General features: G+C 48.6%; 9 protein-coding genes and 1 non-coding gene across 19 annotated transcripts; 7 read left to right on the forward strand and 3 right to left on the reverse strand.

Annotated features, from left to right (window-relative positions):
- Nucleotides 1–463: 463 nt before the first annotated feature.
- On the forward strand, nucleotides 464–1,755 carry TERG_07912 (uncharacterized protein; the record flags this gene model as incomplete). The annotated part of the gene is made up of 6 exons (XM_003231564.1): nucleotides 464–649; nucleotides 719–755; nucleotides 810–1,030; nucleotides 1,088–1,311; nucleotides 1,383–1,516; nucleotides 1,574–1,755. The coding sequence occupies 6 exons, from the start codon at nucleotides 464–466 to the stop codon at nucleotides 1,753–1,755; spliced, it is 984 nt and encodes a 327-aa protein (XP_003231612.1).
- A 947-nt stretch (nucleotides 1,756–2,702) lies between these two features.
- Nucleotides 2,703–3,047, reverse strand: TERG_07913 (uncharacterized protein; the record flags this gene model as incomplete). Its single annotated transcript, XM_003231565.1, has 2 exons — nucleotides 2,703–2,759; nucleotides 2,832–3,047. The coding sequence occupies 2 exons, from the start codon at nucleotides 3,045–3,047 to the stop codon at nucleotides 2,703–2,705; spliced, it is 273 nt and encodes a 90-aa protein (XP_003231613.1).
- Nucleotides 3,048–3,318: 271 nt separating this feature from the next.
- Nucleotides 3,319–3,935, forward strand: TERG_07914 (uncharacterized protein). Its single transcript, XM_047748846.1, has 3 exons — nucleotides 3,319–3,495; nucleotides 3,569–3,581; nucleotides 3,654–3,935. Exons 1-3 carry the CDS (start codon nucleotides 3,454–3,456, stop codon nucleotides 3,827–3,829), a joined length of 231 nt encoding a protein of 76 aa, XP_047604836.1. The 5' UTR covers nucleotides 3,319–3,453; the 3' UTR covers nucleotides 3,830–3,935.
- A 331-nt stretch (nucleotides 3,936–4,266) lies between these two features.
- TERG_07915 (uncharacterized protein) lies at nucleotides 4,267–8,970 on the forward strand. 8 transcript variants are annotated; one of them, XM_047750500.1, is made up of 4 exons: nucleotides 4,267–7,057; nucleotides 7,118–7,409; nucleotides 7,475–7,590; nucleotides 7,648–8,970. In XM_047750500.1, exons 1-4 carry the CDS (start codon nucleotides 4,717–4,719, stop codon nucleotides 8,094–8,096), a joined length of 3,198 nt encoding a protein of 1,065 aa, XP_047607407.1. In that variant the 5' UTR covers nucleotides 4,267–4,716; the 3' UTR covers nucleotides 8,097–8,970. The 8 variants fall into 8 exon arrangements, with proteins under 8 accessions (XP_047607407.1, XP_047607404.1, XP_047607410.1 ...); XM_047750497.1 differs by having other exon boundaries at nucleotides 4,267–7,409; XM_047750503.1 differs by having other exon boundaries at nucleotides 7,118–7,590.
- Nucleotide 8,971: 1 nt separating this feature from the next.
- On the forward strand, nucleotides 8,972–14,468 carry TERG_07916 (calcium-translocating P-type ATPase, PMCA-type). Of its 2 annotated transcripts, XM_047750504.1 has the most exons (3): nucleotides 8,972–9,421; nucleotides 9,502–9,907; nucleotides 10,077–14,468. In XM_047750504.1, exon 3 carries the CDS (start codon nucleotides 10,252–10,254, stop codon nucleotides 14,464–14,466), a length of 4,215 nt encoding a protein of 1,404 aa, XP_047607411.1. In that variant the 5' UTR covers nucleotides 8,972–9,421; nucleotides 9,502–9,907; nucleotides 10,077–10,251; the 3' UTR covers nucleotides 14,467–14,468. The 2 variants fall into 2 exon arrangements, with proteins under 2 accessions (XP_047607411.1, XP_003231616.1); XM_003231568.2 differs by having other exon boundaries at nucleotides 8,972–9,907.
- A 526-nt stretch (nucleotides 14,469–14,994) lies between these two features.
- Nucleotides 14,995–17,044, reverse strand: TERG_07917 (uncharacterized protein). Its single transcript, XM_003231569.2, has 2 exons — nucleotides 16,058–17,044; nucleotides 14,995–15,952 (listed from the first exon to the last, which is right to left on the reverse strand). Exons 1-2 carry the CDS (start codon nucleotides 16,074–16,076, stop codon nucleotides 15,471–15,473), a joined length of 501 nt encoding a protein of 166 aa, XP_003231617.1. The 5' UTR covers nucleotides 16,077–17,044; the 3' UTR covers nucleotides 14,995–15,470.
- An 802-nt stretch (nucleotides 17,045–17,846) lies between these two features.
- Nucleotides 17,847–18,224, forward strand: TERG_12613 (uncharacterized protein; the record flags this gene model as incomplete). Its single annotated transcript, XM_047751551.1, has 1 exon — nucleotides 17,847–18,224. One exon carries the CDS (start codon nucleotides 17,847–17,849, stop codon nucleotides 18,222–18,224), a length of 378 nt encoding a protein of 125 aa, XP_047607412.1.
- Nucleotides 18,225–18,288: 64 nt separating this feature from the next.
- On the forward strand, nucleotides 18,289–19,731 carry TERG_12614 (uncharacterized protein; the record flags this gene model as incomplete). The annotated part of the gene is made up of 5 exons (XM_003231570.2): nucleotides 18,289–18,489; nucleotides 18,542–19,146; nucleotides 19,205–19,236; nucleotides 19,291–19,583; nucleotides 19,651–19,731. 5 exons carry the CDS (start codon nucleotides 18,289–18,291, stop codon nucleotides 19,729–19,731), a joined length of 1,212 nt encoding a protein of 403 aa, XP_003231618.2.
- A 16-nt stretch (nucleotides 19,732–19,747) lies between these two features.
- Nucleotides 19,748–21,577, forward strand: TERG_07919 (uncharacterized protein). 2 transcript variants are annotated; one of them, XM_003231571.2, is made up of 3 exons: nucleotides 19,748–20,490; nucleotides 20,629–21,392; nucleotides 21,455–21,577. In XM_003231571.2, the coding sequence occupies exons 1-3, from the start codon at nucleotides 20,367–20,369 to the stop codon at nucleotides 21,512–21,514; spliced, it is 948 nt and encodes a 315-aa protein (XP_003231619.1). In that variant the 5' UTR covers nucleotides 19,748–20,366; the 3' UTR covers nucleotides 21,515–21,577. The 2 variants fall into 2 exon arrangements, with proteins under 2 accessions (XP_003231619.1, XP_047607413.1); XM_047750505.1 differs by having other exon boundaries at nucleotides 19,748–21,392.
- On the reverse strand, nucleotides 19,838–19,935 carry TERG_10577. Its single transcript has one exon. It is a non-coding gene; the product is annotated as a tRNA-Arg (tRNA).
- Nucleotides 21,578–21,601: the final 24 nt, after the last annotated feature.

A 21,601-nucleotide genomic window follows, 5' to 3' on the forward strand; every position in this document is an offset into this window, starting at 1 on the left:
ATTTAGACCCCTCCTAACATCATGCGGATATTATCCTGCCGTCTCGGAGGCCTAGCTCAAGGTGTCGAAGTCGCCAGGGGATCTACCCGTTTTTCGCAGGGTACATCATGCCCTTCAAAACATCGTTGCTAATATCGCCGCATTACGAGGGCTCAGAGAGTGAGTGAAAAACCCTTCCGATAAACATGGGGCCCGGCGGAGTTGAGGCACAATTTCATTTAATTGAGGGCTTGCAACCGTTCAGCTTCATTTCTCTCCTTGATGCCCTTGATCCCGACGGTTTCTGCCTCATACAGGGTCTCAAATCTACCCGCTTCAATGCTGTTAAACGCCATCTTAAATGCTTGACACTCCCTTCGATTCTCATTGTTCACCTATTCTGCCGTTCGTCTTCCAAAACAGCCAGTGAACCCTGTTTGCTTGTCAATTCCGGTGTGCTCCCCGCCTGACACCATACGGAGCGATGTCGCTGGACTTCACCCCTCCGCCGGGAATTGATCTGTCTGAATCAAGACAACCACAGCTGTATGCTGCGTTTATCTCCACATTCTGCTTGTCAGTCGTTGCTGTTGGCCTTCGTCTGATTTGCAGGCTTGGCCACCTGCGGCCGGGACTATGGTGGGATGACTACATGATATGTGCTTCCTTGGTATGAGATGAAAGAATGATTACAATCCTGCCTCTTTGGATTAGGCAATTATTCTAATCGCTTGCCCAGCTTATGACAGCGGGGAATTTCGTGGCCATGATAATATGTATGTAGCTCTCAATCAGCACTAACGTTCCAAAACTGATTGGGTGACATATAGGGATACCCAGGGGACTTGGAAAGCATATATATCCATATGGACTTAAAGGATTCGGAGACTTCTTCCTTAACCTCTTCGTCATTGAAATTCTCTATACTCTGTCTATATGCTTCACGAAGTACTCTATTCTTTTATTCTACTGGCGGATTTTCAATGCTACTAGCATTCGTATCCCAATATATCTTATCACCAGTCTGGTCACCGGATGGGGTATCGGGGTGGTAGGTTGACAAAGAGTCTACCAATTGAGCATGGCACAGCTAACAGAACAAATACAGATTGGTACAACCATTTTCCAATGCCTGCCAATCCAAGGCTTCTGGGACAAGACAATTCCAGCAGTTTGTGGAGTTGATGTGAACAGCTTCTTTATAGGCAATGCGGTACCAAATATTGTGACCGATTGGGCTTTGTTGCTCTTACCTCTTCCATATATCTGGCGTTTACACAGAAACACTGTCCAGAAGCTTGCAATTTATGCAACGTTCCTACTTGGTGGATTGTGAGTAGTCCCTCTCTCTTTATAGTAATGATCTAGTTATCATGCCAATAACTAACCCTGGAGTTCTCTAGTATATGCATAATATCAATTATCCGACTTACTATCATGCTGGATGCCTACAAAGTGCCTTCAATTGACGTTACATGGGTGTTCATCGGCCCGTCCACTTGGACTGCTGTCGAGACGAACATCGGAGTGGTGTCAGGTATGTTTCCCTATCCAACTCTGACAGTAGTTATGCCATATTGACTCTACTTTCTAGCATGTCTACCCTCTCTCCGCCCACTTCTACGACACTTTGGTGGTTCAACCGAACCTAAACCTTCATATAACAATCGCGAAGGAGCAGGCTTCAGCGGAGGTAGCGGATATTCCTACGGTTCTGCGTGGGCAAAAAAAAGCCCTTTGCCTTCCAAAGGCAACGGACAACAGGCGTCGGCCTGAGGGGTTTGGCTTTGGCCAGACCTGATGGGAGTTCAACGTTGAGTGTCCGGGGATGTTCGAGGGGGGGAGATAAGAGGCGGTAATCCGGGCAAGATTCTTCCAGCATAAAATAATGCCCGCCCATGAAAAATTGGAATTGGGTGATGTTTTTTTTTATGTTGGAGGAAAAGAATTCCCCCATAGGTAAAAAGGTTTTAAAAAGAGGAACCCTTTTTGGGTTTTTGGAAAAAATAAATAAAAAAAAGCGAGGGGGGGGGGGGGGGTTGAATCGAAACGTCACCAGTTTTACTTTTGCATGTTGGTTAGTTTCTTATGGCTTTTTCTTATCATTCTTGATGGTTATTTCACCTCCAACCACCGCCTGTCTTTATTAGCAAATCAAATTTCACTGTATATAAGCTGTGTAAAACCTTGTCAATGCTCAGAGGTGATAATGCACTAATGCTTTAATTCCTTACAGTGTGGGTACTGCTTTATTCAACTAATTGAGCATATTTTGAGTATTCTTGTCTACTATCTCATGGAGGAAGGCAGGAGAAAACAGGAAGCGTGAGTTTCGTCTCGAAAGGCGAGTCTAACGCGTCAATAGCAATGTATGTAGAGTAAGAGGAGCAGAAATGGTAGTCCACCTTGAATTTCGACTTTCAACTCTTGAAGGGAAGCAGAAAATCTGGTTGAAGAACCGTGGCTCGCAGTGGTAGCATGCATGAATATGCGGAGTGTGTTTTCGAAAGCACAACTATGATTACACTTGTTTAAAAGAAACAGAACGTAGAGGAACATCAAGCGGAAGGTAGAAGGAACGGCGGCCGTCGAAAAGGTGAATGAAAGGCTATATAAGAAGAAACACCGACGTGTTAGCATGTGTTGAGGGACGGGATATGGACGAACTTGAGAAGTTTGCTTACTTCGTTTCTCATGAAGCTGGATTTAATATCTCCATCTGTTCAGCCACCGATCTGCTCCTGGTGCACCTCGAGGGTGTCGCCGTCTTGCATATCTAGCTATAAGGGTATATGTGAGTCAGATTTCTATTTAAGAAGCGAAAACTAGGCAGAACCAGCAGGGACGCTTACAGTCTCAGGAGAGTCATCTGGCCGGACCCTTGTGCCATCAAAGAGAAAACGAACAGTCGAGAGTTGCTTGCCTTGTCTCTCGCAGAAGGCATCCATAAGTTTCTTCAGCTGCGTACTCCTCTTGATCTTGAAGAAGACTTCATTATTGTTATCAGTAACCTTGATGTTGAGGTGCTCAACAGGAGCAGGCATGGACTGAGGGGGAAGATCGGCCATTTTTTCCGCTGTTTTCAGGCGTTTGAGTGCAGACTCTGCGTGTATGGGTTCAGTGGTATAGTTGTCAAGGACAGGAAGATCTGCAGACGAACGTAGCTGACGTTGTAAAAAGTCGGACGTTCAGGTGGGAGTTGCGAGTTGAAGGTGAATGCTGGATCTCTTGGGTCGCCCCCCGCAAGAACCTGCGCCGGCAGATCTATTTTCCGGTGTATCGGATTCATTAGGTGAGGTCCCAATGGATCCTTCCAACCAAATCGTGGGCAGGGGGACAGGAAGATGGAAGCTGGAAGGAACATGAAAACGTTGGAAGAGCAGAGAGAAAGAAGAAAAAGACAGAAAAGAGCTTTTTGTCTTAGTGTATATTTGTCCTTCGATCAGACCTGGTGGTGTTCTCTACGTTGCTGAGATGGAAGGTGTTGATGCCGACCCTCCTTGCCACCCGCAAGCAGTAAGTCCTCTTTAAATATCCATCAATACTGTCAGTTCGACATACCTATTCACTGGCTAATCAGGTCACTTAGTGTGCTATTCAAGGTAATATTGACCGATTCGAGTGAGAACAGACAGTGAGAGCAAGGCCATAGGCTAATCGTATCAAATATGAAGCATGTCTGACCAAAAACTCCTACAACGAGGCCAAATGTCGGAACCAGATCATCCAGCTGTACAAATGCTGCAATGCTCTCTATACACAGAAGGGAGAGGATGCAAAAACCCCAAGTTGCCCGAAATCTTCTTTACTCAAGTTGAAGCTGAAGCAGATTGAAAATGGCGATTTTTGATATTGTTGATATTGATAGCACTCGATAGACACCCAGCGTTGCATGCCACGTAAATATAGCATCTATGAATATGTATTATAATATCCCATCAATCAATATAGCCAATAAAACAATAACATGGGTTCCTGTCCATTCTGTATGTAACAACCGTCATATCTTTGATTCCAGGGGGGAAAAGTCAATCAAGAGGTAGAGGATTGTCGTTGGTCTAAGACGGCCGTGAGCACGCTAGAGATTCCAGAGGAACCTGAACAAACATTAAAACGCCCTTCTCCTTGGAGAGAGAGCTGGCTGTCCCGAGACTCTAATGACCGCCTAGATGACATTTGTTTGAAGAAAAGAAAAAGAGAAGAGAAATTGAAGCCGAAAAAAAAAAAAAATTATTTGAAGTGTTCCATACACGTGACGCTAGTACGTTTTGGGCCTGGTCGCGTCGCGCTAGTTCGTCTTTGGAAGCTTTGCAGTTTTTATGCTGGAGGCGGAAGAAAGCGAGCAAGAGTAAATAATAGAGCAGACGGGGACGTCGAAGACATCGGCAACGACAGCACAGCAGCAGCAGAGTCCATCAGATCAGGGATAGACAATGTCTTCAGTCTCTGAGAGCTCCGTGGAGGAGTCGGACTCCATGTACTCCGATGTAAGTTTGGTGCTGTTCTTCCTGCGCTGAGGATGCGAAACTGATAGAACTCTAGGTCTCACCAGCTCCTCCGAGCCATCTCCATGACGTTGAAATCATCGAAATAGACAGCAGCGAGGATGATGGATACGAAAGGGACGATGGGAGACAGGCCATAGAGCTGGATGATGGAGATTCTGAAGAGCAGGACTCTGAGGTTGTGACGGATAATGAGTTTGAGGCGCGGCCTGGTTTCGGTGACGACGCCTCAATGGAGGACGAAGAGGATGAGGAGGACGAAGATGTTGATGAGGATGATGAAGATGAGGAGAGCCGTGATGCAGAAGAAGATGTAGAGAGTGTTGGAGATGTCTGGAAGCTGAACGGAGTTCATCACAAAGGTATCAACGGCACAGCACCTGCACCTGCACCGGCCTCTCATCCATCTAAACTTCGCACCGGTAGGTTAAATCAAAGGAGTTCGACTTCATTAACCACTTTTGCTACACTAATGCTAATGCATGTGAGTATAGAAACTATCACGCTCTCTGAAACTCCCGAACCACCCCTCCTTCTACCGACAGGTGTAAAAGACGCGCTTCATCCACTACAACACACTGCAGATCGAGTTGTCAAACAGATAGAAGCCTATGCGCAAAGTCTAGACAATTTTAGGCGGCAAGGCCTCCAACCGGGCGATACCCGGGCATTCCAAGAAGCCTGCAAGCTTGTGAAGAAGTACCAGCAAATTGCTGAAGATACTGCGAAGGAACTATCACAGCCCACCGGCGCTCGAAGATCACTCAAATCTTCCACCCTAATGAACCTAAGTCAGAGTTACAAGCCTAATGTGTCGGTTAGCAAGGATGAGGAGGCCAGTATCAGACGTTGGCAATTAGAGGCAGACACCTGGGGGTTGGTCTTCCATCTGCTTGCAGTTGGTGACCCAGAGTCGCACATGCAGGCGCAGCTTAATCAGAAGACAGCATTGCAAACACTCCATAGATACTCGACGGACCACGATATCTGGGAGACCTTTCTGAGAACCGACCATTTCGCTGTTGAGAATGCGGTCATGCTCAAATGGCTAGAAAACACTGCAAGGGCTGGCATTGAAGTCATGGACTCGACGATCTCCAAGTTGGAAATGGATGCAAACAGAGGTGAGGGGTTATGGGCTCATGGGTGGTTATACACAAAAGAAGCTATCAAGGGCGCGAAACGATTGCGGTCATGGCCCCAACCTCTCGAGCCTGACGACCCGAGCGTTACTGCGTCTCTTTTAAGTTCGTCCCACAACGAGCCTCTAATTACTCAACTTGATCCCGACGCGGTTACTCGACAAGGCCTCGGTCTCCAGAAACAAGATCAATCCTTTGAAGAGGCAACATGGCTAGAATGCTGGAAGATGATTAGAACTGGCAAGGATTGGCTGTCTATTCGGGCATGGGCTAAGGAGCGTCTTGAAAGCTGGCGAGCAATAAGTTTGTGTGGTTCAGCTGGGGATTCGTCACTATCGGCTAAGGATCCTTCTCACTCCAGCCTTCTTCGGATGATGAATTACCGCTCTCAGGAATCTTGGAGAGCTGCTTGTTCAGTCCTTGCCAATAACCCGAATTCTAACCGCTACGAACGGGCTGTTTATGCCCTGATATCTGGAGAAACCGGTCCCGCATATGAAGTCTGCCAAAGCTGGAGTGACTTCGTTTACGTCAATTGCAACCATACTCTACTTTCCCGGTACAGAGACTTCTGCAAACAACTTCAGCGGAAACTCAGCTACGCTCCGAAGGCCGAGGTCGAGCTACGTGTTGACCCTCCACAGTATGACAGCATACGCAACTTCCTGGATACATTGGTCAAAGATCCACGAACGGCTAAAGAGTCTAAAAACCCATACTGTACCATACAGGCTGCGATATTGGGCCGGAGCTATGACCAGTTCTTCAACCTCCAGGCGAATGCTTTGGCCAAAGTAGCGCAAGAGAGTGGAGAGCCTACTCTTATACCCGACATTAGCTCCATGCGAACCTTTGACCAGCCAACATTAATTGCGGCGAAGGATCATGATTCTCTACGGCTTACGGCGCACCTATATCTCATCTTGCGGGCTGTCGGGCTGGTCCGTTCCGACTCGCATTACTCTGCCACCGCTTCTGTCAACGTGGTGAGGTATATCGACTTCCTCCGAGAATATGGGGCAACCAGGGATATTCCGCTCTATGCATCCCTTCTTCCCCGCGACATGGGCAATGAAGTCCTTGGAAAGGTTCTCATTGAAGTGACTGAACCATCTGAACGAGAATCACATATTCAGATGATGAAACGCCTCAAGATTGATACGTCTGCAATGATTCAAAGCCAATGGCGATGGGTCCTGACGGAAGCAGATAAGAAATTCAACCCGAAACCAATTAAGCTTGTGAGAACAGTTACTACCGGCGGTGATAGACCAGGAAAGATTGGACATATCATGAAGGGATTCATTTCAAAGTCCAAAATCTCACCGGAAGATGAGAACCTGATTCGTTGTATTGACTGGCACCGATATATCAGTGGTCAGTGGTCGAGAATATGCATCCTTGGAACACATCTATACAAGCGATTTATCAGTGAGTTTCCCCTGCACTCTGCAGATTCGCTAGACACGCTTTCTAATGGGGACTATTTAGCTGCTGGTAAAATCTCTACTGCTCGCGAAATGTATAAGCGCGCAAAACTGCATCAGACACTTGTGGACATGACCAACCGTGCCCAAGGACCATTACTGGATCCCTTGACAAAAAACGGTGTTTCTAGTCCCACGTTGGACAGCGCTTCTGAGCAGCAAAAGGCTAAGGCGACGGAGAAGCTTACGCGCGAGCAGCTTCTGATGCAGGCCGAAACGATGTTAGAGCTCGAGCAGCTCATTCAGTCCTTTGATGCCATTGAAAAATGGGGAGATCTGATGGACGATTATACAAAGTACGTTGCTGCGCCTCCGATCATCAGCAGCTGATGCATGATACACTAACCGGACTTGAGTATAGTTGCTCTGATGCTACGCAGAAGCCTGCAATAAAGAAGAAACTCCACCCCGCTCTGGATGCAATCACCCATGCGATAGAACCTCTTTGTACCGAATGGCTTATCCAACCAATTGATGGTAAGTTTGCTCAACCGCTCCTTTTTTTTTTTCCCCCAGCTGACATGTATCATTCAGACGCCGAGGCGAAAGAACTCGCCTTCATACGATCAACCTATCTCCCGGAGATTATCCTGGCATACCACACTGCCCTCTATTATGCAGGACACATACTTGGTCGTGAAATCCTTGCTCAGTGCATGACCCTCGCCACTGTAGTTTCATCATCGGCAATCATAACAGAAAGTTTTATGGCATCAGGCCGAATGGGCGAGCTCGTCGATGCGCTTACCCTGTCTAGCTTCGCGATGATGGGCACAGGGCAATCTAAATTGAAGCGCAAACTTCCCAACGGAGGTACCAACGATATTTGGAGGATCCGACCAATTAAACTTGATGAGAATGAGGAAGACGGGCAAGACGATGCCCATGATGACAAGAAAGTCAAGCTTAGCGTAGGCGAGAATGGTGTCGATGGGAACCATATCTCCGGAGTTTCAACACCGACTGCAGTCCCTGTGGTCTAAAGAAGGCTAGAGGTAATCTGGTCTTGACAGGACGCGGACGTCCCTTTCATATGTTTAAAAAAAATGTCTGATGCTCTTTCACTTTACTTCATTTCATACCTGGCGTGTACTGGCAACCTCTTTTTGATTCCCTTTATCATTTCACTTTCCGTTTGATTACCCGACTAGGCGACGGTCCCGACATTTCATACATAGGCGCAGGCAGCGGTGGAAAGATGATCTGTTGTATTATAGCCCTCATAATCACTAAAAACTCAGTCAATGTTGTGAATTGCATACCTATTGTTCTTTCGATTTCTCTTTTTCTATGTCTACTCAACACGAAGCAGTTTGCTGACCATATATTTTGCCTATTGAAAAGACCGCCTGCAATCGCCTTCATTAGCTTTTTTCTACTCTGTACGGAGGATACGGTTATGAGCTGATAATCAGCCATCAAAAACTAGTAGACATAGTAAGTATGCATGGTAAAGAACCCAAGAATGATCTCTCATGATATTATTGACTCCATCAGGTTAATCATCATCAACTTGGGGGCCCTCAGTACGACGTGCTGGCCCCTATATCGTATGGGTATTAATTTCGGCTGCCCCATCAGTACCCGTGCCTGAACAGGGATACAAAACCTTCGCTTACTTCAGTAGTATCGAAATATCGAAAGCAACCAACCAAATTCGAGTTAACGCTGCCTTGATAATAGTTAACCTTCCAAGGCTTGGAAGACCTGGGATTCTGGAAGGGATGGAAGCTTTCCCTTTTGTTTTCCCGTTTGTTGTTCTGCAGAACAGATCAACCCTCACTCGAAACCTGCCTTGCTGGAGGACTTGTCTTCGAAGCCCGGAAACTCCTTGACGCTCCCTTTTTGCCGGCTCAGAGGTAGGTTAACTCACGCGCGATGTTCGTGGCCGTTCCCGTATCATATCCTGTTTCACAAGCTCTTCACCCTCAATCATAGCGGCAAGCTAGTGCACCCCCATTCGCCCCTGGGCCTCTACTGAAACTTGGCAGTGTGGCAGTGTCCTCGGGCCTGTTGATTTGCTGGATCGCTCTAATATCTGGCATCTCGTGTGGATCCCGTACTATTGTCTTTGCGTTTCTCCAAGAAGGCGCAGCAGCCAAAGTACTATGAGCTGTTCCTCTTCTTGATATTCGTTGTCTCCCGTTCCAGGGCCTCCCTTTTCGTTTGTTACGTCGAATCGCAACCCAGGTCTGGTCAAAGGGCGAGGCGACAGTCGCAATTGGCCATTTCAACGGTTTATCCTTGGGTCTCTTCGTGGTTGGGGGTGAAGGTTATGATATCATCGTCCGCTGTGGTGCTCTCCGTGGTTGGTTCGCCCGCTGCTGTGCTCGTTACCAGGCGACTTGTGCCTTGGCGACTTGTGTGAGATTTGACCTTTTTTTCCAGCAGAGAGCACAAAGCAACACTTGACGTGTATTCAAAGCCCTCCAGGTTGTTGTTCTGCTGTGCCGTGCTGTTTTGTTGTAGCTCGTTGACAAGTAACTAGTGTAAGGTAAGCCGCCAGGCTCGCGGTTGTTCTTTTTCCTGGTTCAAAGTTCTTTCTGCCCGTTTAGGCATGAAATAACACAACCTACTTCGATATCCAACCTCACATCAACTTCTCTTCCCTTCACCGTCCCCTACGATCTCCCAGGCCGTCCTGAGCCTTCACTGGTGGAGAGCAGGCCAATTTGATATGCTGATGGGAAAGCCCAGCAGATCCCTTTTTTTCGATCTGTTCAGTGCTCGCCACCGAAGAGTGAAGCCCTTTTCGAGCAGGGTCTTGTGCCGGTCACTCCGCCGACCCTACTGTGTGAGTTCGCCCCCGTCGACTTCGCATCCCCAGCATTTTCTATACGGAGTTTTACTTTAGGGTAGAGAAGCTGAAGAATCTGCTCTGTTTCTTGTATTCCTGTTTTGTTCAATTTTCCTCCGGTGCTGTATCGTGGCTCTCCATTTGCTGACCTTCGTGTTTTGACTAGAGCTCCATTCAACCCTAGATCCGTGATACACTGTTGTACCAGACGAATGTTTATCTCATATGGTCATGCCAGTTCTATCTATAAGCACTTACACCATTCAGAGTAACTGCGCCTGATCAGGGCTGCGATTTTTACTTAATTCTGCATCACCTATATATCACCCGATTCCTGAGGGATGGAACCGCCAAATGACGATGCTCCCAACCTGTCCTCGCCGTTGCGGCGGGAGCGAGCTCCCACGATCACGATTGACACATCCGCTGTTAGCAGTGCATCTAATGTCGGAGGTCCTGAAATAATGACGGAAGAACCGCAGGGACAGAGTCAGCAAGGGGGCGGAGAGGGCGGGAATGGCAAGTCGACGGATACTCATGGCCAGCAAGAAAGTGCCTTGAACCCTTCATCCGAGAGAGAACGAGAACCACGGCCTATTTCACCGCATAATATCTCTTCGCCGACGTCGAAGACCGCCGACCCAAACTCGCAAAATTTCTTGTCTGTACCAGGGACGCGCTCAAGGGGAAACTCCCTCGACTCTGAAGATGCCAACTCCCCTCGCTCGTTGGGCAGTGAGACATGTGTCCCATCATCACCGTCTACCAGTGAGCATCCTGACAAAGGTGCATCAACAAAGGACGTCGACGTTAGGAATGATCCTAATGCTTTGAAACCTGACCCCAAAACGGAAGACGACTTTGAAGTGGAGAATAACAAATTCGCCTTCTCCCCAGGTCAATTGAACAAGCTTCTCAGCCCAAAGAGTCTTTCCGCTTTCTATGCTCTGGGAGGCCTAGCCGGATTGGAGAAGGGTCTGCGGACCAACCGCTCAACAGGTCTCAGCATCGATGAAACTGTTTTGGATGGCACGGTCTCCTTTGAAGAAGCTACCAGTGCTAGTACGCCGGAACACACTCCCAAGGCGTCAGGAAGGACGACGAGCATGAAATATGATGCTGAGGGTGTTACCAAGAACAATGATAGATTCGTTGACCGCAAACGTGTATTCAGTGATAATCGGCTCCCCGCAAGGAAGACCAAGTCCATCTGGGAGCTGGCTTGGATCGCTTATAACGATAATGTCCTGATTCTTCTCTCCGTCGCCGCCGTCATATCTCTTGCACTAGGTATATATCAATCCATTACAGCTACTGGAAATGAGGCTAGAGTTCAATGGGTCGAAGGTGTAGCTATCATGGTTGCTATCATTGTTGTTGTCGTTGTCGGAGCAGCAAATGACTGGCAAAAGGAAAGACAATTCGTGAAGCTAAACGAGAAGAAAGAAGATCGCAATGTTAAGGTTATTCGCTCTGGAAAGTCGGTGGAAATCTCGGTTCATGATATTCTCGTGGGGGATGTGATGCACCTTGAACCCGGTGATATGGTGCCGGTCGATGGTATTTTCCTCGAGGGGCACAATGTTAAATGCGATGAATCGTCCGCCACTGGTGAATCTGATGTCCTTCGAAAGACTCCTGGTGATGTTGTCTACCAGGCCATCGAGAACCAGGAATCTCTTGCAAAGCTGGATCCGTTTATCTTGTCTGGTGCTAAGGTATCAGAAGGTGTTGGTACATTTCTAGTTACGTCGACTGGTGTCAACTCTTCCTACGGTAAAACAATGCTCTCCCTGCAGGATGAAGGCCAAACAACCCCTTTGCAGCTCAAGCTCAATGTTCTCGCCGAGTACATTGCCAAACTGGGTCTTACTGCTGGTCTAGTCCTGTTTGTGGTTTTATTTATCAAGTTCCTCGTCCATCTGAAAAACATCCAAGGTGCTACTGCGAAGGGTCAGGCATTCCTTCAGATCTTTATCATGGCTGTTACTGTTATTGTGGTTGCCGTACCCGAAGGACTGCCCCTGGCCGTTACTCTTGCACTTGCATTCGCAACAACACGAATGTTACGAGATAACAACTTGGTTAGGCTACTTAGAGCTTGCGAGACCATGGGAAATGCCACAACCATCTGCTCGGATAAGACTGGCACTTTGACTCAGAACAAGATGACTGTTGTTGCTGGAACCTTTGGAACTTGGCCCAACTTTGGAGAGAACGGCCCATCCTCTACACAGCAGGATGTGAATGAGAGTAATCAATCCTCAGAGACGAACAATGTTGCTCCTGCCGACTGCATTTCATCTTTGTCGCCCTCGGTCAAGGAATTGCTGCTAAATTCAATATCTCTAAACTCCACCGCGTTTGAAAGTGACGAAAATGGAGCAACTACCTTCGTCGGTTCCAAGACCGAGACTGCACTGCTCACTTTCGCACATGACTATCTAGCACTGGGATCTTTGAACGAGGCAAGGTCAAATGCGGAGATTGTGCAGCTTGTCCCTTTCGACTCGGGCCGAAAGTGCATGGCTGCAGTTATTAAACTCTCAAACGGCAAGTACAGGATGTTGGTCAAGGGTGCCTCCGAAATTCTCATTAAGAAATGCACAAAAATCATTGCAGACCCAACCAGCGAACTCGCCGAAACAGAGCTTCGTGAAGAGGAACGATCTGGTCTGAAGACTATTGTGGAACAATATGCCTCCCGTTCTTTACGAACAATTGGCATCATCTACCGCGATTTCGAACAGTGGCCTCCTCAGGGAGCACCTACGCAAAGGGAAGACCGCAAGCAAGCTGTATTTGAACGTGTGTTCGAAGACATGGTTTTCCTAGGTGTCGTTGGTATTCAGGACCCTCTGCGCGCTGGCGTTGCTGATTCCGTTCTCCAGTGCCAAAAGGCGGGTGTTTTTGTCAGAATGGTAACAGGAGACAATATTATGACGGCCAAGGCAATTGCACAAGAATGTGGTATCTTCACCCCCGGAGGTCTTGCCATCGAGGGACCGGTGTTTAGAAAACTCAGCTCGCATCAAATGAATCAAGTGATCCCACGTCTGCAGGTCCTAGCTCGATCCAGCCCTGAGGATAAGAGAGTTCTAGTTGCCCAGCTTCGAAAACTAGGTGAAACTGTTGCTGTAACTGGAGACGGAACCAACGATGCACCCGCTCTCAAGGGAGCAGATGTTGGATTCTCGATGGGTATTGCCGGAACGGAAGTGGCTAAAGAGGCGTCCGCCATCATTCTTATGGACGACAATTTCAACTCAATTGTGAAAGCCATTGCCTGGGGCCGAACCGTTAATGATGCTGTGAAGAAATTCCTGCAGTTCCAAATTACGGTCAATATCACTGCTGTTGTTCTTACATTTGTCTCTGCTGTGGCCAGTAACGATGAGGAATCCGTACTGACTGCCGTCCAGCTGCTCTGGGTGAACTTGATCATGGACACATTCGCTGCTCTTGCTCTTGCTACCGACCCTCCAACTGATACCATTCTTGACCGCAAGCCAGAACCCAAGTCTTCCCCACTAATTACGCTTACGATGTGGAAAATGATAGTTGGCCAATCTATTTACCAGCTTATTGTCACGTTTATTCTCAACTTTGCCGGTAAAGGCATCCTGAATTTCGGCCATTCCGAGAGGGAAGATCGGGTATTCAAAGCCCTTATCTTCAACACCTTCGTCTGGATGCAGATTTTCAATCAGTATAATTCCCGCAGAATTGACAACAAGGTGAACATCTTTGAAGGAATCCTGAGGAATAGGTGGTTTGTCGGCATCCAGTTCATCATCGTGGGAGGACAAATCCTCATCATCTTTGTTGGTGGTCAAGCATTCTCAGTCGAGCGTCTCGGTGGAAGGGACTGGGGTATTTCGTTGATCCTCGGACTGCTATCCATACCGGTCGGCATCCTTATACGCATGATTCCAGATAGCTTTGTCCGTCTGCTCGTTCCGAGTTACTTTCGGCGGAAACAGGACAAGCCGCAGGTATATATCTCTGATGAGGAACAGCGATTTGAGTGGAACCCAGCCCTTGAGGAGATCAGAGACCAGCTCACCTTCCTCAAGAAGGTACGGGGCGGTCGACTAAATATCCTGAAGTACAAGCTCCAACACCCGGAGACTCTCATCCCTCGCTCCCGAAGCAACTCGAAATCATCCGTACCACAAACCCCGCAAGGCGAAGACCATGAGAATGGCAACACCCAGCCACCAACTCCGAGCTCGCGCACCAGGTCTCGCTCCAACTCTGCCTTTGGGCCTGCTGCGGCCATGGCTGGTGTCGTGGCTGGAAGCATAGCAGGCTGGTCCCCCGTTGGCCGATCAACTGGTGAACAGGAATCGATCAAATTCTCCGGCACTGGTCGACACTCCGGTCTTGATCAGCAAGAGGGCATCGAAGTCCATCCAGGCACTAGGGAAGACGATCCCATTTTGACGGATTACTCACATACAAGCAAAGTGCCACCCAGTCAGAATCCAGACCTGACGCCTGAATTCTCTCATACCCGCCCAACAGCCGGATCATCAACCGAGAGAAGAAGCTGATCTAGCCCTGTCGCCCGGCCGCCCGCCCGAAGACATACTTCACATAACGCGACGAGAAATATAACTCAATTATTCTGATTATGCAACTGCATTGTTCAACGGCCTTTCATACTACTTGTTCTGTTTCTTTTTCTCCTGCTGGCCCCCTTTTTTCATTCTCTTCTCTCCGAAACAATTGACATGGCATATACCAGCATCAGTAGCAACCACTTAAGTTGGGCCAAGTTGGGCCCATAGCATTTCAAGCACGTCTTAATATCCCCCCCTTTTTTCTCCTCCCTGGACCGTTATAACTTTTCCAAGTTTACCAACCACCTACTTCCTTACTGAGGCATCATCACTATCACTGGACCAACTCCACAACCTCGGGGGTCCTTTCTTTTCTTTACATCTCATCCTATCCTATTCCCCTGGATAGCCTCGCTGAGTCTCAGATGAGAGCTAGGCAAAATTGCATCAATCGTTTCCAGCATCCCGCCCTCCCCCCCCCCCCCCCTTTACTTCTTTGTTGCTGGGGTTTTAATAAATCTGTGTGGGGGCAGGGCAACTTTTATCATTCTTTCATCCTCGTGGCATACATCATTTTGTTCTTCTTTTATTCAAACGTCTACTTATTCGTCTACGTCTACCTTTATCTTTTTCATGTATATATCTTTCAATGACTCAGGGGGACCTACTTATCCTCTGCTTCAATAGTGTGTTCCTGGGGAGGGTGGCTTTAATATCATATCCTTTCTGGAGCATCTATTTGAATAAAATACAGATGCATTTTGTCATTCTACTTCGGTCATTAAAGGTAACTTTCTTCTATAGTTTTAGAAACTTGGTATCATATGCTTTTATAGCATTGTTTCATCTGTATCATTATTAAAGTACATTGATTTAATAACAGGCAACTAGAGAGGCCAAATCAAAGGAAAAACAGCAGCGACGTGAAAGTCCTCTTTGATATCAAGGCAGGCAAGGCAAAGTGAAAGGTTGTATGATGTGATATAAAAACACATTCATTCATCCCAGATAGCGGCCTTTGCCTTCTCTTCTTCCTCTCGCTTCTGCTCCTCTGCGAGCTTCTCCTTCTCGCGCCGCTTCTTCTCATTTGCAATCACAGTGCGGTCATATTCCTTCTGACTATCAGATCTGGCCACTCGGTGACCCAGCGCGTTGCCAATCATCCTCGTAGCCACTGCAATCTGTTTCTCAGGACGCTTGGAGTAGCCTGAAGAGGTACACGAGGCACTGCTGGTGGTAGAGCGGCAGCTGGACTGGCGAGACACGTTGGGAGTTGGAGGAGGCGCGCGGATGCCGCTGCGGCTGACCTGGTGGTGCTGGTGGGTGCTGGCCTCAGCCGGGGGCGCCGTGATGGCTGTTTCTGCATCACTAGCTTCATCTTCGGAGGAGGAGAGGTCTTCGTCTTCCCAGGACTCGGCGATCTTGTTGAGACGGACGCCGCCGCGGGGAGTGGGTGTGTGGGAGTCGATGTTGGTGCCTGAGCCTAGCTGTTAGTACCTTGTAGTTTGATATATTGTGCGCGTAACTAGCTTGTGATAACCATGATAAAGACAGCATGTTAATAGCACAGTGATAGACGCACCTGGACGGCCTTCAGCCATGATTCTGGTCTTTCTGGCGGCGATGCAGAAGCAGAAGTAGATATGTAGATGTAGCAGTGGAAGGTGGAAGTTGGTGCAAAGAAGATGAAGCAGAAGCGCAGCAGGGAGACAACTAAATAACCCGGCAAGACTTCTTCCAGCTTCACCTGGACATCCAGCAGCCAGTGACTCTGGGGTTATCTAGCTAGCTAGTAATGGCTCTGTCCTCTCTGTCCGGCTGTTGTCCTGTCCTGTCCTGTCCTATCCTTCACTATCTCGACTGGCCAGCAGTGCTTAGCAGCAGCAGCCCTTCTCACTGATAAGCCGCAGCGATGACATCAGTCAGCTAGTTTATCTATCTTGAACCAGCCACTAGCTAGCTAGCTAGCTAATAATCTCTTAGGCATGCCTTGGGTGACTAACTAACTAGCTGGTTAAGGGTTAAGGGAAGAATAGGGGGCAACGGATAAAGGACCGCAGCAGCCCTGGATGACATGCAGCATCCTATCCATGCCAGGGAGTGACTGTTGAAGAACTCCTCCGTTCCGGCCTCGAGAGTCTCCCTTCTCTCTCGCTCTCGAATATAGGCCAGGATGGAGATGCTCTCAACCATCCCACCGCGGAGAGCCGGGCAGTCTTGTAACTAGCTAGCCAACTCTCCATCTCCGACTCTTCAGGGCCGATCGACAAGCTAGCTAACTAGTTATCGGCTTACGAAGGCTTAGCTAGGTAATTAGTTAACTAGGCAGTTCATCGTAACTAGTAGATCTATGTGCTGGTTCTAGATAACTATCTGCCTGGCCAACTGGTGGCTAGTTAGTTACCTCGGCCATTCCAGCTTCTGATATCCGCCGTAAGGTAGAGACATACGGGGAATCATGACGGCCACGTCCCAGCAGCGCTTCTACCGGGCGAGTGAGCCTGTGGGGTTCGTCTTCTGGTCTCCTTCATGTTTGCTTTTACCGCGAGACTCGCTCTCCTCCTTCTCTGATCTTCCTCTGCTCGCTGGGCGGACTCTCCATGCGTACGGAGTGGCTAGTTATGAGTGGCTGTTTGACTAACTAGTTGTACTGCGACTCCATGATGGCCCCGAGATGGACGCAAAGCTCGTCTGGCCGGCTATTCAGCGGCCAGAGTCCATCTGGCTCTCTGCTACGGAGCCATGTATATTCATCTGCGCCATTCTCTGCTTCGGCTGAATCTCGTTCATATGAAGACACGCTGCCACACTTGAAGATAGGATCCCGCACCAGGGTTCTCTTCCAGGGGTTTACCGGTAGGCTCTCACTCTGACTTCATTGACTAACTATAGTGATAACTAGCCACCTATGTTCTAACAAGTAAATAGGCAAACAGGTATTTGACCTCTGCGTCGTGAACTAGTGACCTAGGAACTAATGAAGCACAGGCGACAGCCAACGTCAAGGAGTCACTGGCATGGGGGACAAAGATAGTTGGAGGCGTCAAGCCTGGCGTCGAGGGTGAACATCTAGGACTGCCCATCTTCCCGTCAGTTCGCGTGGTAGGGTTACTGGCTCGTTTGGGATATTGGGCATACCTCCATACTGACTGTACATAGGCACAAGAGAAGGCCAAACCAGATGCCTCCGCAGTATATGTGCCCGGGAGCCAGACGGCCAAAGCCATAGAAGAAGCTCTCGAGGCAAACATACCCCTTATTGTCGCTGTGGCAGAGCATGTTCCCATCCATGACATGCTCAGAGTCAGTCATGCATATTTACCCCCTTATCCGAACAGCTAATCTTGCTAACACTGTCATAGATACACTCCATGCTCAAAACACAGTCTAAATCCAGACTCGTTGGCCCAAACTGTCCTGGAATCATCTCTGCCATCGGGAAATGCAGAATTGGGTTTCAGCCTCTTCAATGCTTTGCGCCGGGCAATGTAGGCATAATAGCTAAATCAGGCACGCTGGGCTATGAGACTGTTGCATCTACGACGAGAGCCGGGCTGGGACAAAGTTTGTGCATAGGTATGGGCGGTGATGTGCTTGCCGGCACCGACTTTGTGGATGCATTAAAGGTGTTTGAACACGACAATGACACTCATGGTATTATCATTGTGGGCGAGATAGGTGGTGAGGCGGAGATGGAAGCTGCAGAGTGGATCAAGGGGTATAGGGGGAGGACTTCAGAAGCGAAGTAAGTCCATTTATTTTGGGTCAAAAAGAGTGAATTAATGGGCCTGGTTAACGGTGTATAGACCAATTATGGCGCTGATTGGCGGTATTGAAGCTCCGCCCGGACGAGTAATGGGCCATGCGGGTGCCTGGACAGCATCAGGTGAACCGGATGCCAGAACCAAGATACAGGCGTTGCAGTCTGCGGGCGTGGCCATGGTAGATCACCCGGAAAAGTTTGGTGAAGGTATGAAGGCATTGTTGGCTGGTGCTGGTAGGAGATCCAAATCGGTACGTTCTTATTCTTATATTTAAGCAGACACAATCTAACGGGTATACGTAGACACAATCCGGGCCTTTTGTGCAGCGAGCATCATATCACACTCATACCAGGCGTCCACAGATAAGCCTGCCATCTCAGTCAGCAAGATCTCCTCAAAAGAGGACGTTATACATCAAATCCTCTGATGCATTCAGACTCCTCGAGGCACAAAACATCTCAATCGCTGAGTCAAAATATCCGGCTAACTTTACCCTTGCCATCGCTATAGATCGTAAAACGTGCGGTCCCTGCATAACCGTATGCAATGGCACAGATGGCAACACTCTCAAGTTCCCATTCAACTATCATGCACGAAATTTTGACATTGCATCCGTCAGGAATACTCTTGGTTTCGTTAAATATCATCCTATGGCCACCGGGTCCCTAGAGAAACTTCTACACGGGTTGATGAATGTTTTTGTGACAAAGGAGGCATTTCTTCTCGAGGTGAAAGCAGGTATAACTCCTGATACAAAGGATATACAGATCCTTGAGGCACGATTCGGGTTCGACGACGCTGCGTACCGTAGCTCAGGAAGACAGGGCGATATCCATGCCCTGCGAAATAAAGCTGATGAGGTTCCTGCTGAAGTTGAAGCAGAAAAGAACGGTATAGTATATATCACGTACGCCAGCTCACCTCTCATATCATCCAGTTAAACCCAATGTTAACACTGCATCTAGGCTCCCGGGAGAAGGCCGTATAGGGACCCTTGGTAAGTGGCTGCCACTCCCGTTCTATAGTTTTGTTTCACTGACTATCGACCTAGTAAACGGCGCTGGCCTAGCCATGAACACCGTCGACGCCCTCACCCTCCATGGCGGAAGCTGCGCAAATTTCCTCGACACCGGCGGTAAAGCTACCGCAGAAACCGTCAAGTCGTCCTTCCAAGTCATCCTATCTGATCCGCGAGTAAAGAGCATCTTTGTCAACATCTTCGGCGGCCTTACGAAGTGTGATATGATTGCCGAGGGTGTTATGATGGCCTTTCGTGACCTGGGTATGAAAGTCCCCGTCGTAGTTAGACTAAGAGGAACAAACGAGCAACTCGGCCAAAAGATGGTATGTCTGTCTTCTTTGCATATACGGAGTCGCCATTGTTTACATCCTTTACTCACTCCTTCTATAGATAGCTGAGAGCGGATTGCCTCTCCACGCCTTTGACTCTTTCGAGCAAGCTGCAAAGAAGGTTATCGGCTTGTCAAAGTAATATAACACTAACGTATATACTAGAATATATGTATGTATGTACTCCGTAGCTCCGTCTAAAAAGAAGAATTAGGGAAGAAAAAAAAAAAGGCGGCCATCAAAAAGAACGAGGGACGTGGGACTCGAACCCACAATCTTAGCTTAGCTTACTACTCGCAGTAAATGAAAGTAGGAGAGCTACGCATTACCCTTCTGCCAGCCCCTCTAACGCTAAGTAAGACGGCGCCCTCTTTCGGCCCTTAACCAGGAGACTGCCCGTGGACGGCAGAGAGCCACGCCATGCGAAAGCGGACATTTAGAAGAGCAGACAAGGCACAAAGAGAGCTTCCTACGCTGCAGGATTCTGCCTGGCCTGCTCAAGGGCTCTTTTACATCTAGACTTCGCTGGTCGGAGAGAAAAACGCCGGTCCAGCCTTGCCGCGGACCTCGGCATCCTCGTCTGCTGAGTAACACTAACGCCGACTTCAAGTTTTGCAGTGGGCCTGCGGAACAGCCTCCTATCAACAGTTTGATAGCGGACATCTACCTGCTGAAAAGCTGCTGCCTAGGACGTTGTTGGGGGCGAGTGGATAGAGACGCAGCTCAACCTCGAGGACTATTCTGGAATCGAGACTCTCCCGGCCTTCCACGCTCAACATGGCTCGTCTAGCCCTCGGGCTGAGGCACAGCTGTTGCTTATCCCAATTGAGGAACCAGTTGCTTCGGCAGGTCCCTGCTTCAGCCAGATCCATCCGGGCCCCAGCAAGGCCCTATTCGTCTGGTTAGTCTTGTCCCCTGCGGTCCGTTTCCGGCACATTTTTATGCCGTTGGGAAAACTTTGCCATTTATAGGCTTCTTATCTATACAAATATATACACCTTCTTGCGTATGCATTCAACTTACTTACTTTTCTTTCCAGCTCAAAGCCAGACTGCATCCCGAGGCGCTTATTCTTATACATATCCTCCCCCTCCTCCTCCTACATATAAACAACGGTCACTTTTCCGTCGCATACTCGGTTTCTCGGCCATAGCCATCGGCTCTTTCCTCGTCGGCGCCATGACAAGCCCGGAGCTTGTCGACATGGGGCGTGACATCGCTTCTATGCGGCAGCTTTCAAAGACTAGGCTGCTCTACATACCCCCGGATGAGATATCCAAGGAAATCAATGACTATATCGACACACATCCTCTCTCTGTTTCACTACGGGGAGATGCCAGATACACCGAATCTCGACCACATCTGGAACAGCCTCCCAGAATGCGTGCGCACAGCCTCACGGGCGGCACATTGGCAGGTCCGGAACGTATAGTCGTGCCACCATTCACATGGAGTACTACGGACGGCTCATCGTTTGTCTCGATATTTTATCTCGGTTCTGACGTGTGTGGTCACCCTGGTATTGTCCACGGTGGTCTGTTGGCCACTTTGCTCGACGAAGGGCTCGCAAGGACATGTTTCCCCGTTTTGCCAAATAAGATTGGTGTCACGGCCAATTTGAATATTGACTATCGTGCCCCTGCGCCAGCCGGAGAATTCTTTGTCCTGAGAGCGAAGGTCACCAAGGTCGATGGCCGTAAGGCATGGGTGGAAGGCTGGATTGAGGGCCTGCCCAAAGATGGAACCGACCCTGTCAAGTACGTCGAGGCGAAGGCTTTGTTCATAGAGCCGAAGACGGCTGGAGTAAGTTCAATCGTTTTACCACCATCAGTTATACCTGTACTGAACCTAATGTGCTTGAACAGTTATTTTCCAAAGGCCAAAAGGACACCTCTGCCAAAACTTCACCTTCTATCCCCCGTTGACACACACAAATATTCCCAGCCTTTTAGCTCCGCGTTTCCCGTCCAGTTCTACATCCAGAGATAGATTTTTTTTTTTTTTTTTTTTTG

The sequence above is a fragment of the Trichophyton rubrum genome (genome assembly GCF_000151425.1).
Source record: "Trichophyton rubrum CBS 118892 genomic scaffold supercont2.11, whole genome shotgun sequence".
Lineage (NCBI taxonomy): Eukaryota > Fungi > Ascomycota > Eurotiomycetes > Onygenales > Arthrodermataceae > Trichophyton > Trichophyton rubrum.

Excerpts from the sequence above, each read along its gene's own strand:
- TERG_07914 (XM_047748846.1), top strand. The coding sequence starts at position 3,454 with ATGGAAGGTGTTGATGCCGACCCTCCTTGCCACCCGCAAGCA.
- TERG_07915 (XM_047748847.1), top strand. The coding sequence starts at position 4,717 with ATGGAGGACGAAGAGGATGAGGAGGACGAAGATGTTGATGAGGATGAT. Across the intron at positions 7,410-7,474 it reads CTGATGGACGATTATACAAA|TTGCTCTGATGCTACGCAGA; the intron begins GTACGTTGCTGC and ends ACTTGAGTATAG.
- TERG_07916 (XM_003231568.2), top strand. The coding sequence starts at position 10,252 with ATGGAACCGCCAAATGACGATGCTCCCAACCTGTCCTCGCCGTTGCGG.
- TERG_07919 (XM_003231571.2), top strand. The coding sequence starts at position 20,367 with ATGGCTCGTCTAGCCCTCGGGCTGAGGCACAGCTGTTGCTTATCCCAA. Across the intron at positions 20,491-20,628 it reads AGCAAGGCCCTATTCGTCTG|CTCAAAGCCAGACTGCATCC; the intron begins GTTAGTCTTGTC and ends TTTTCTTTCCAG. Across the intron at positions 21,393-21,454 it reads TAGAGCCGAAGACGGCTGGA|TTATTTTCCAAAGGCCAAAA; the intron begins GTAAGTTCAATC and ends GTGCTTGAACAG.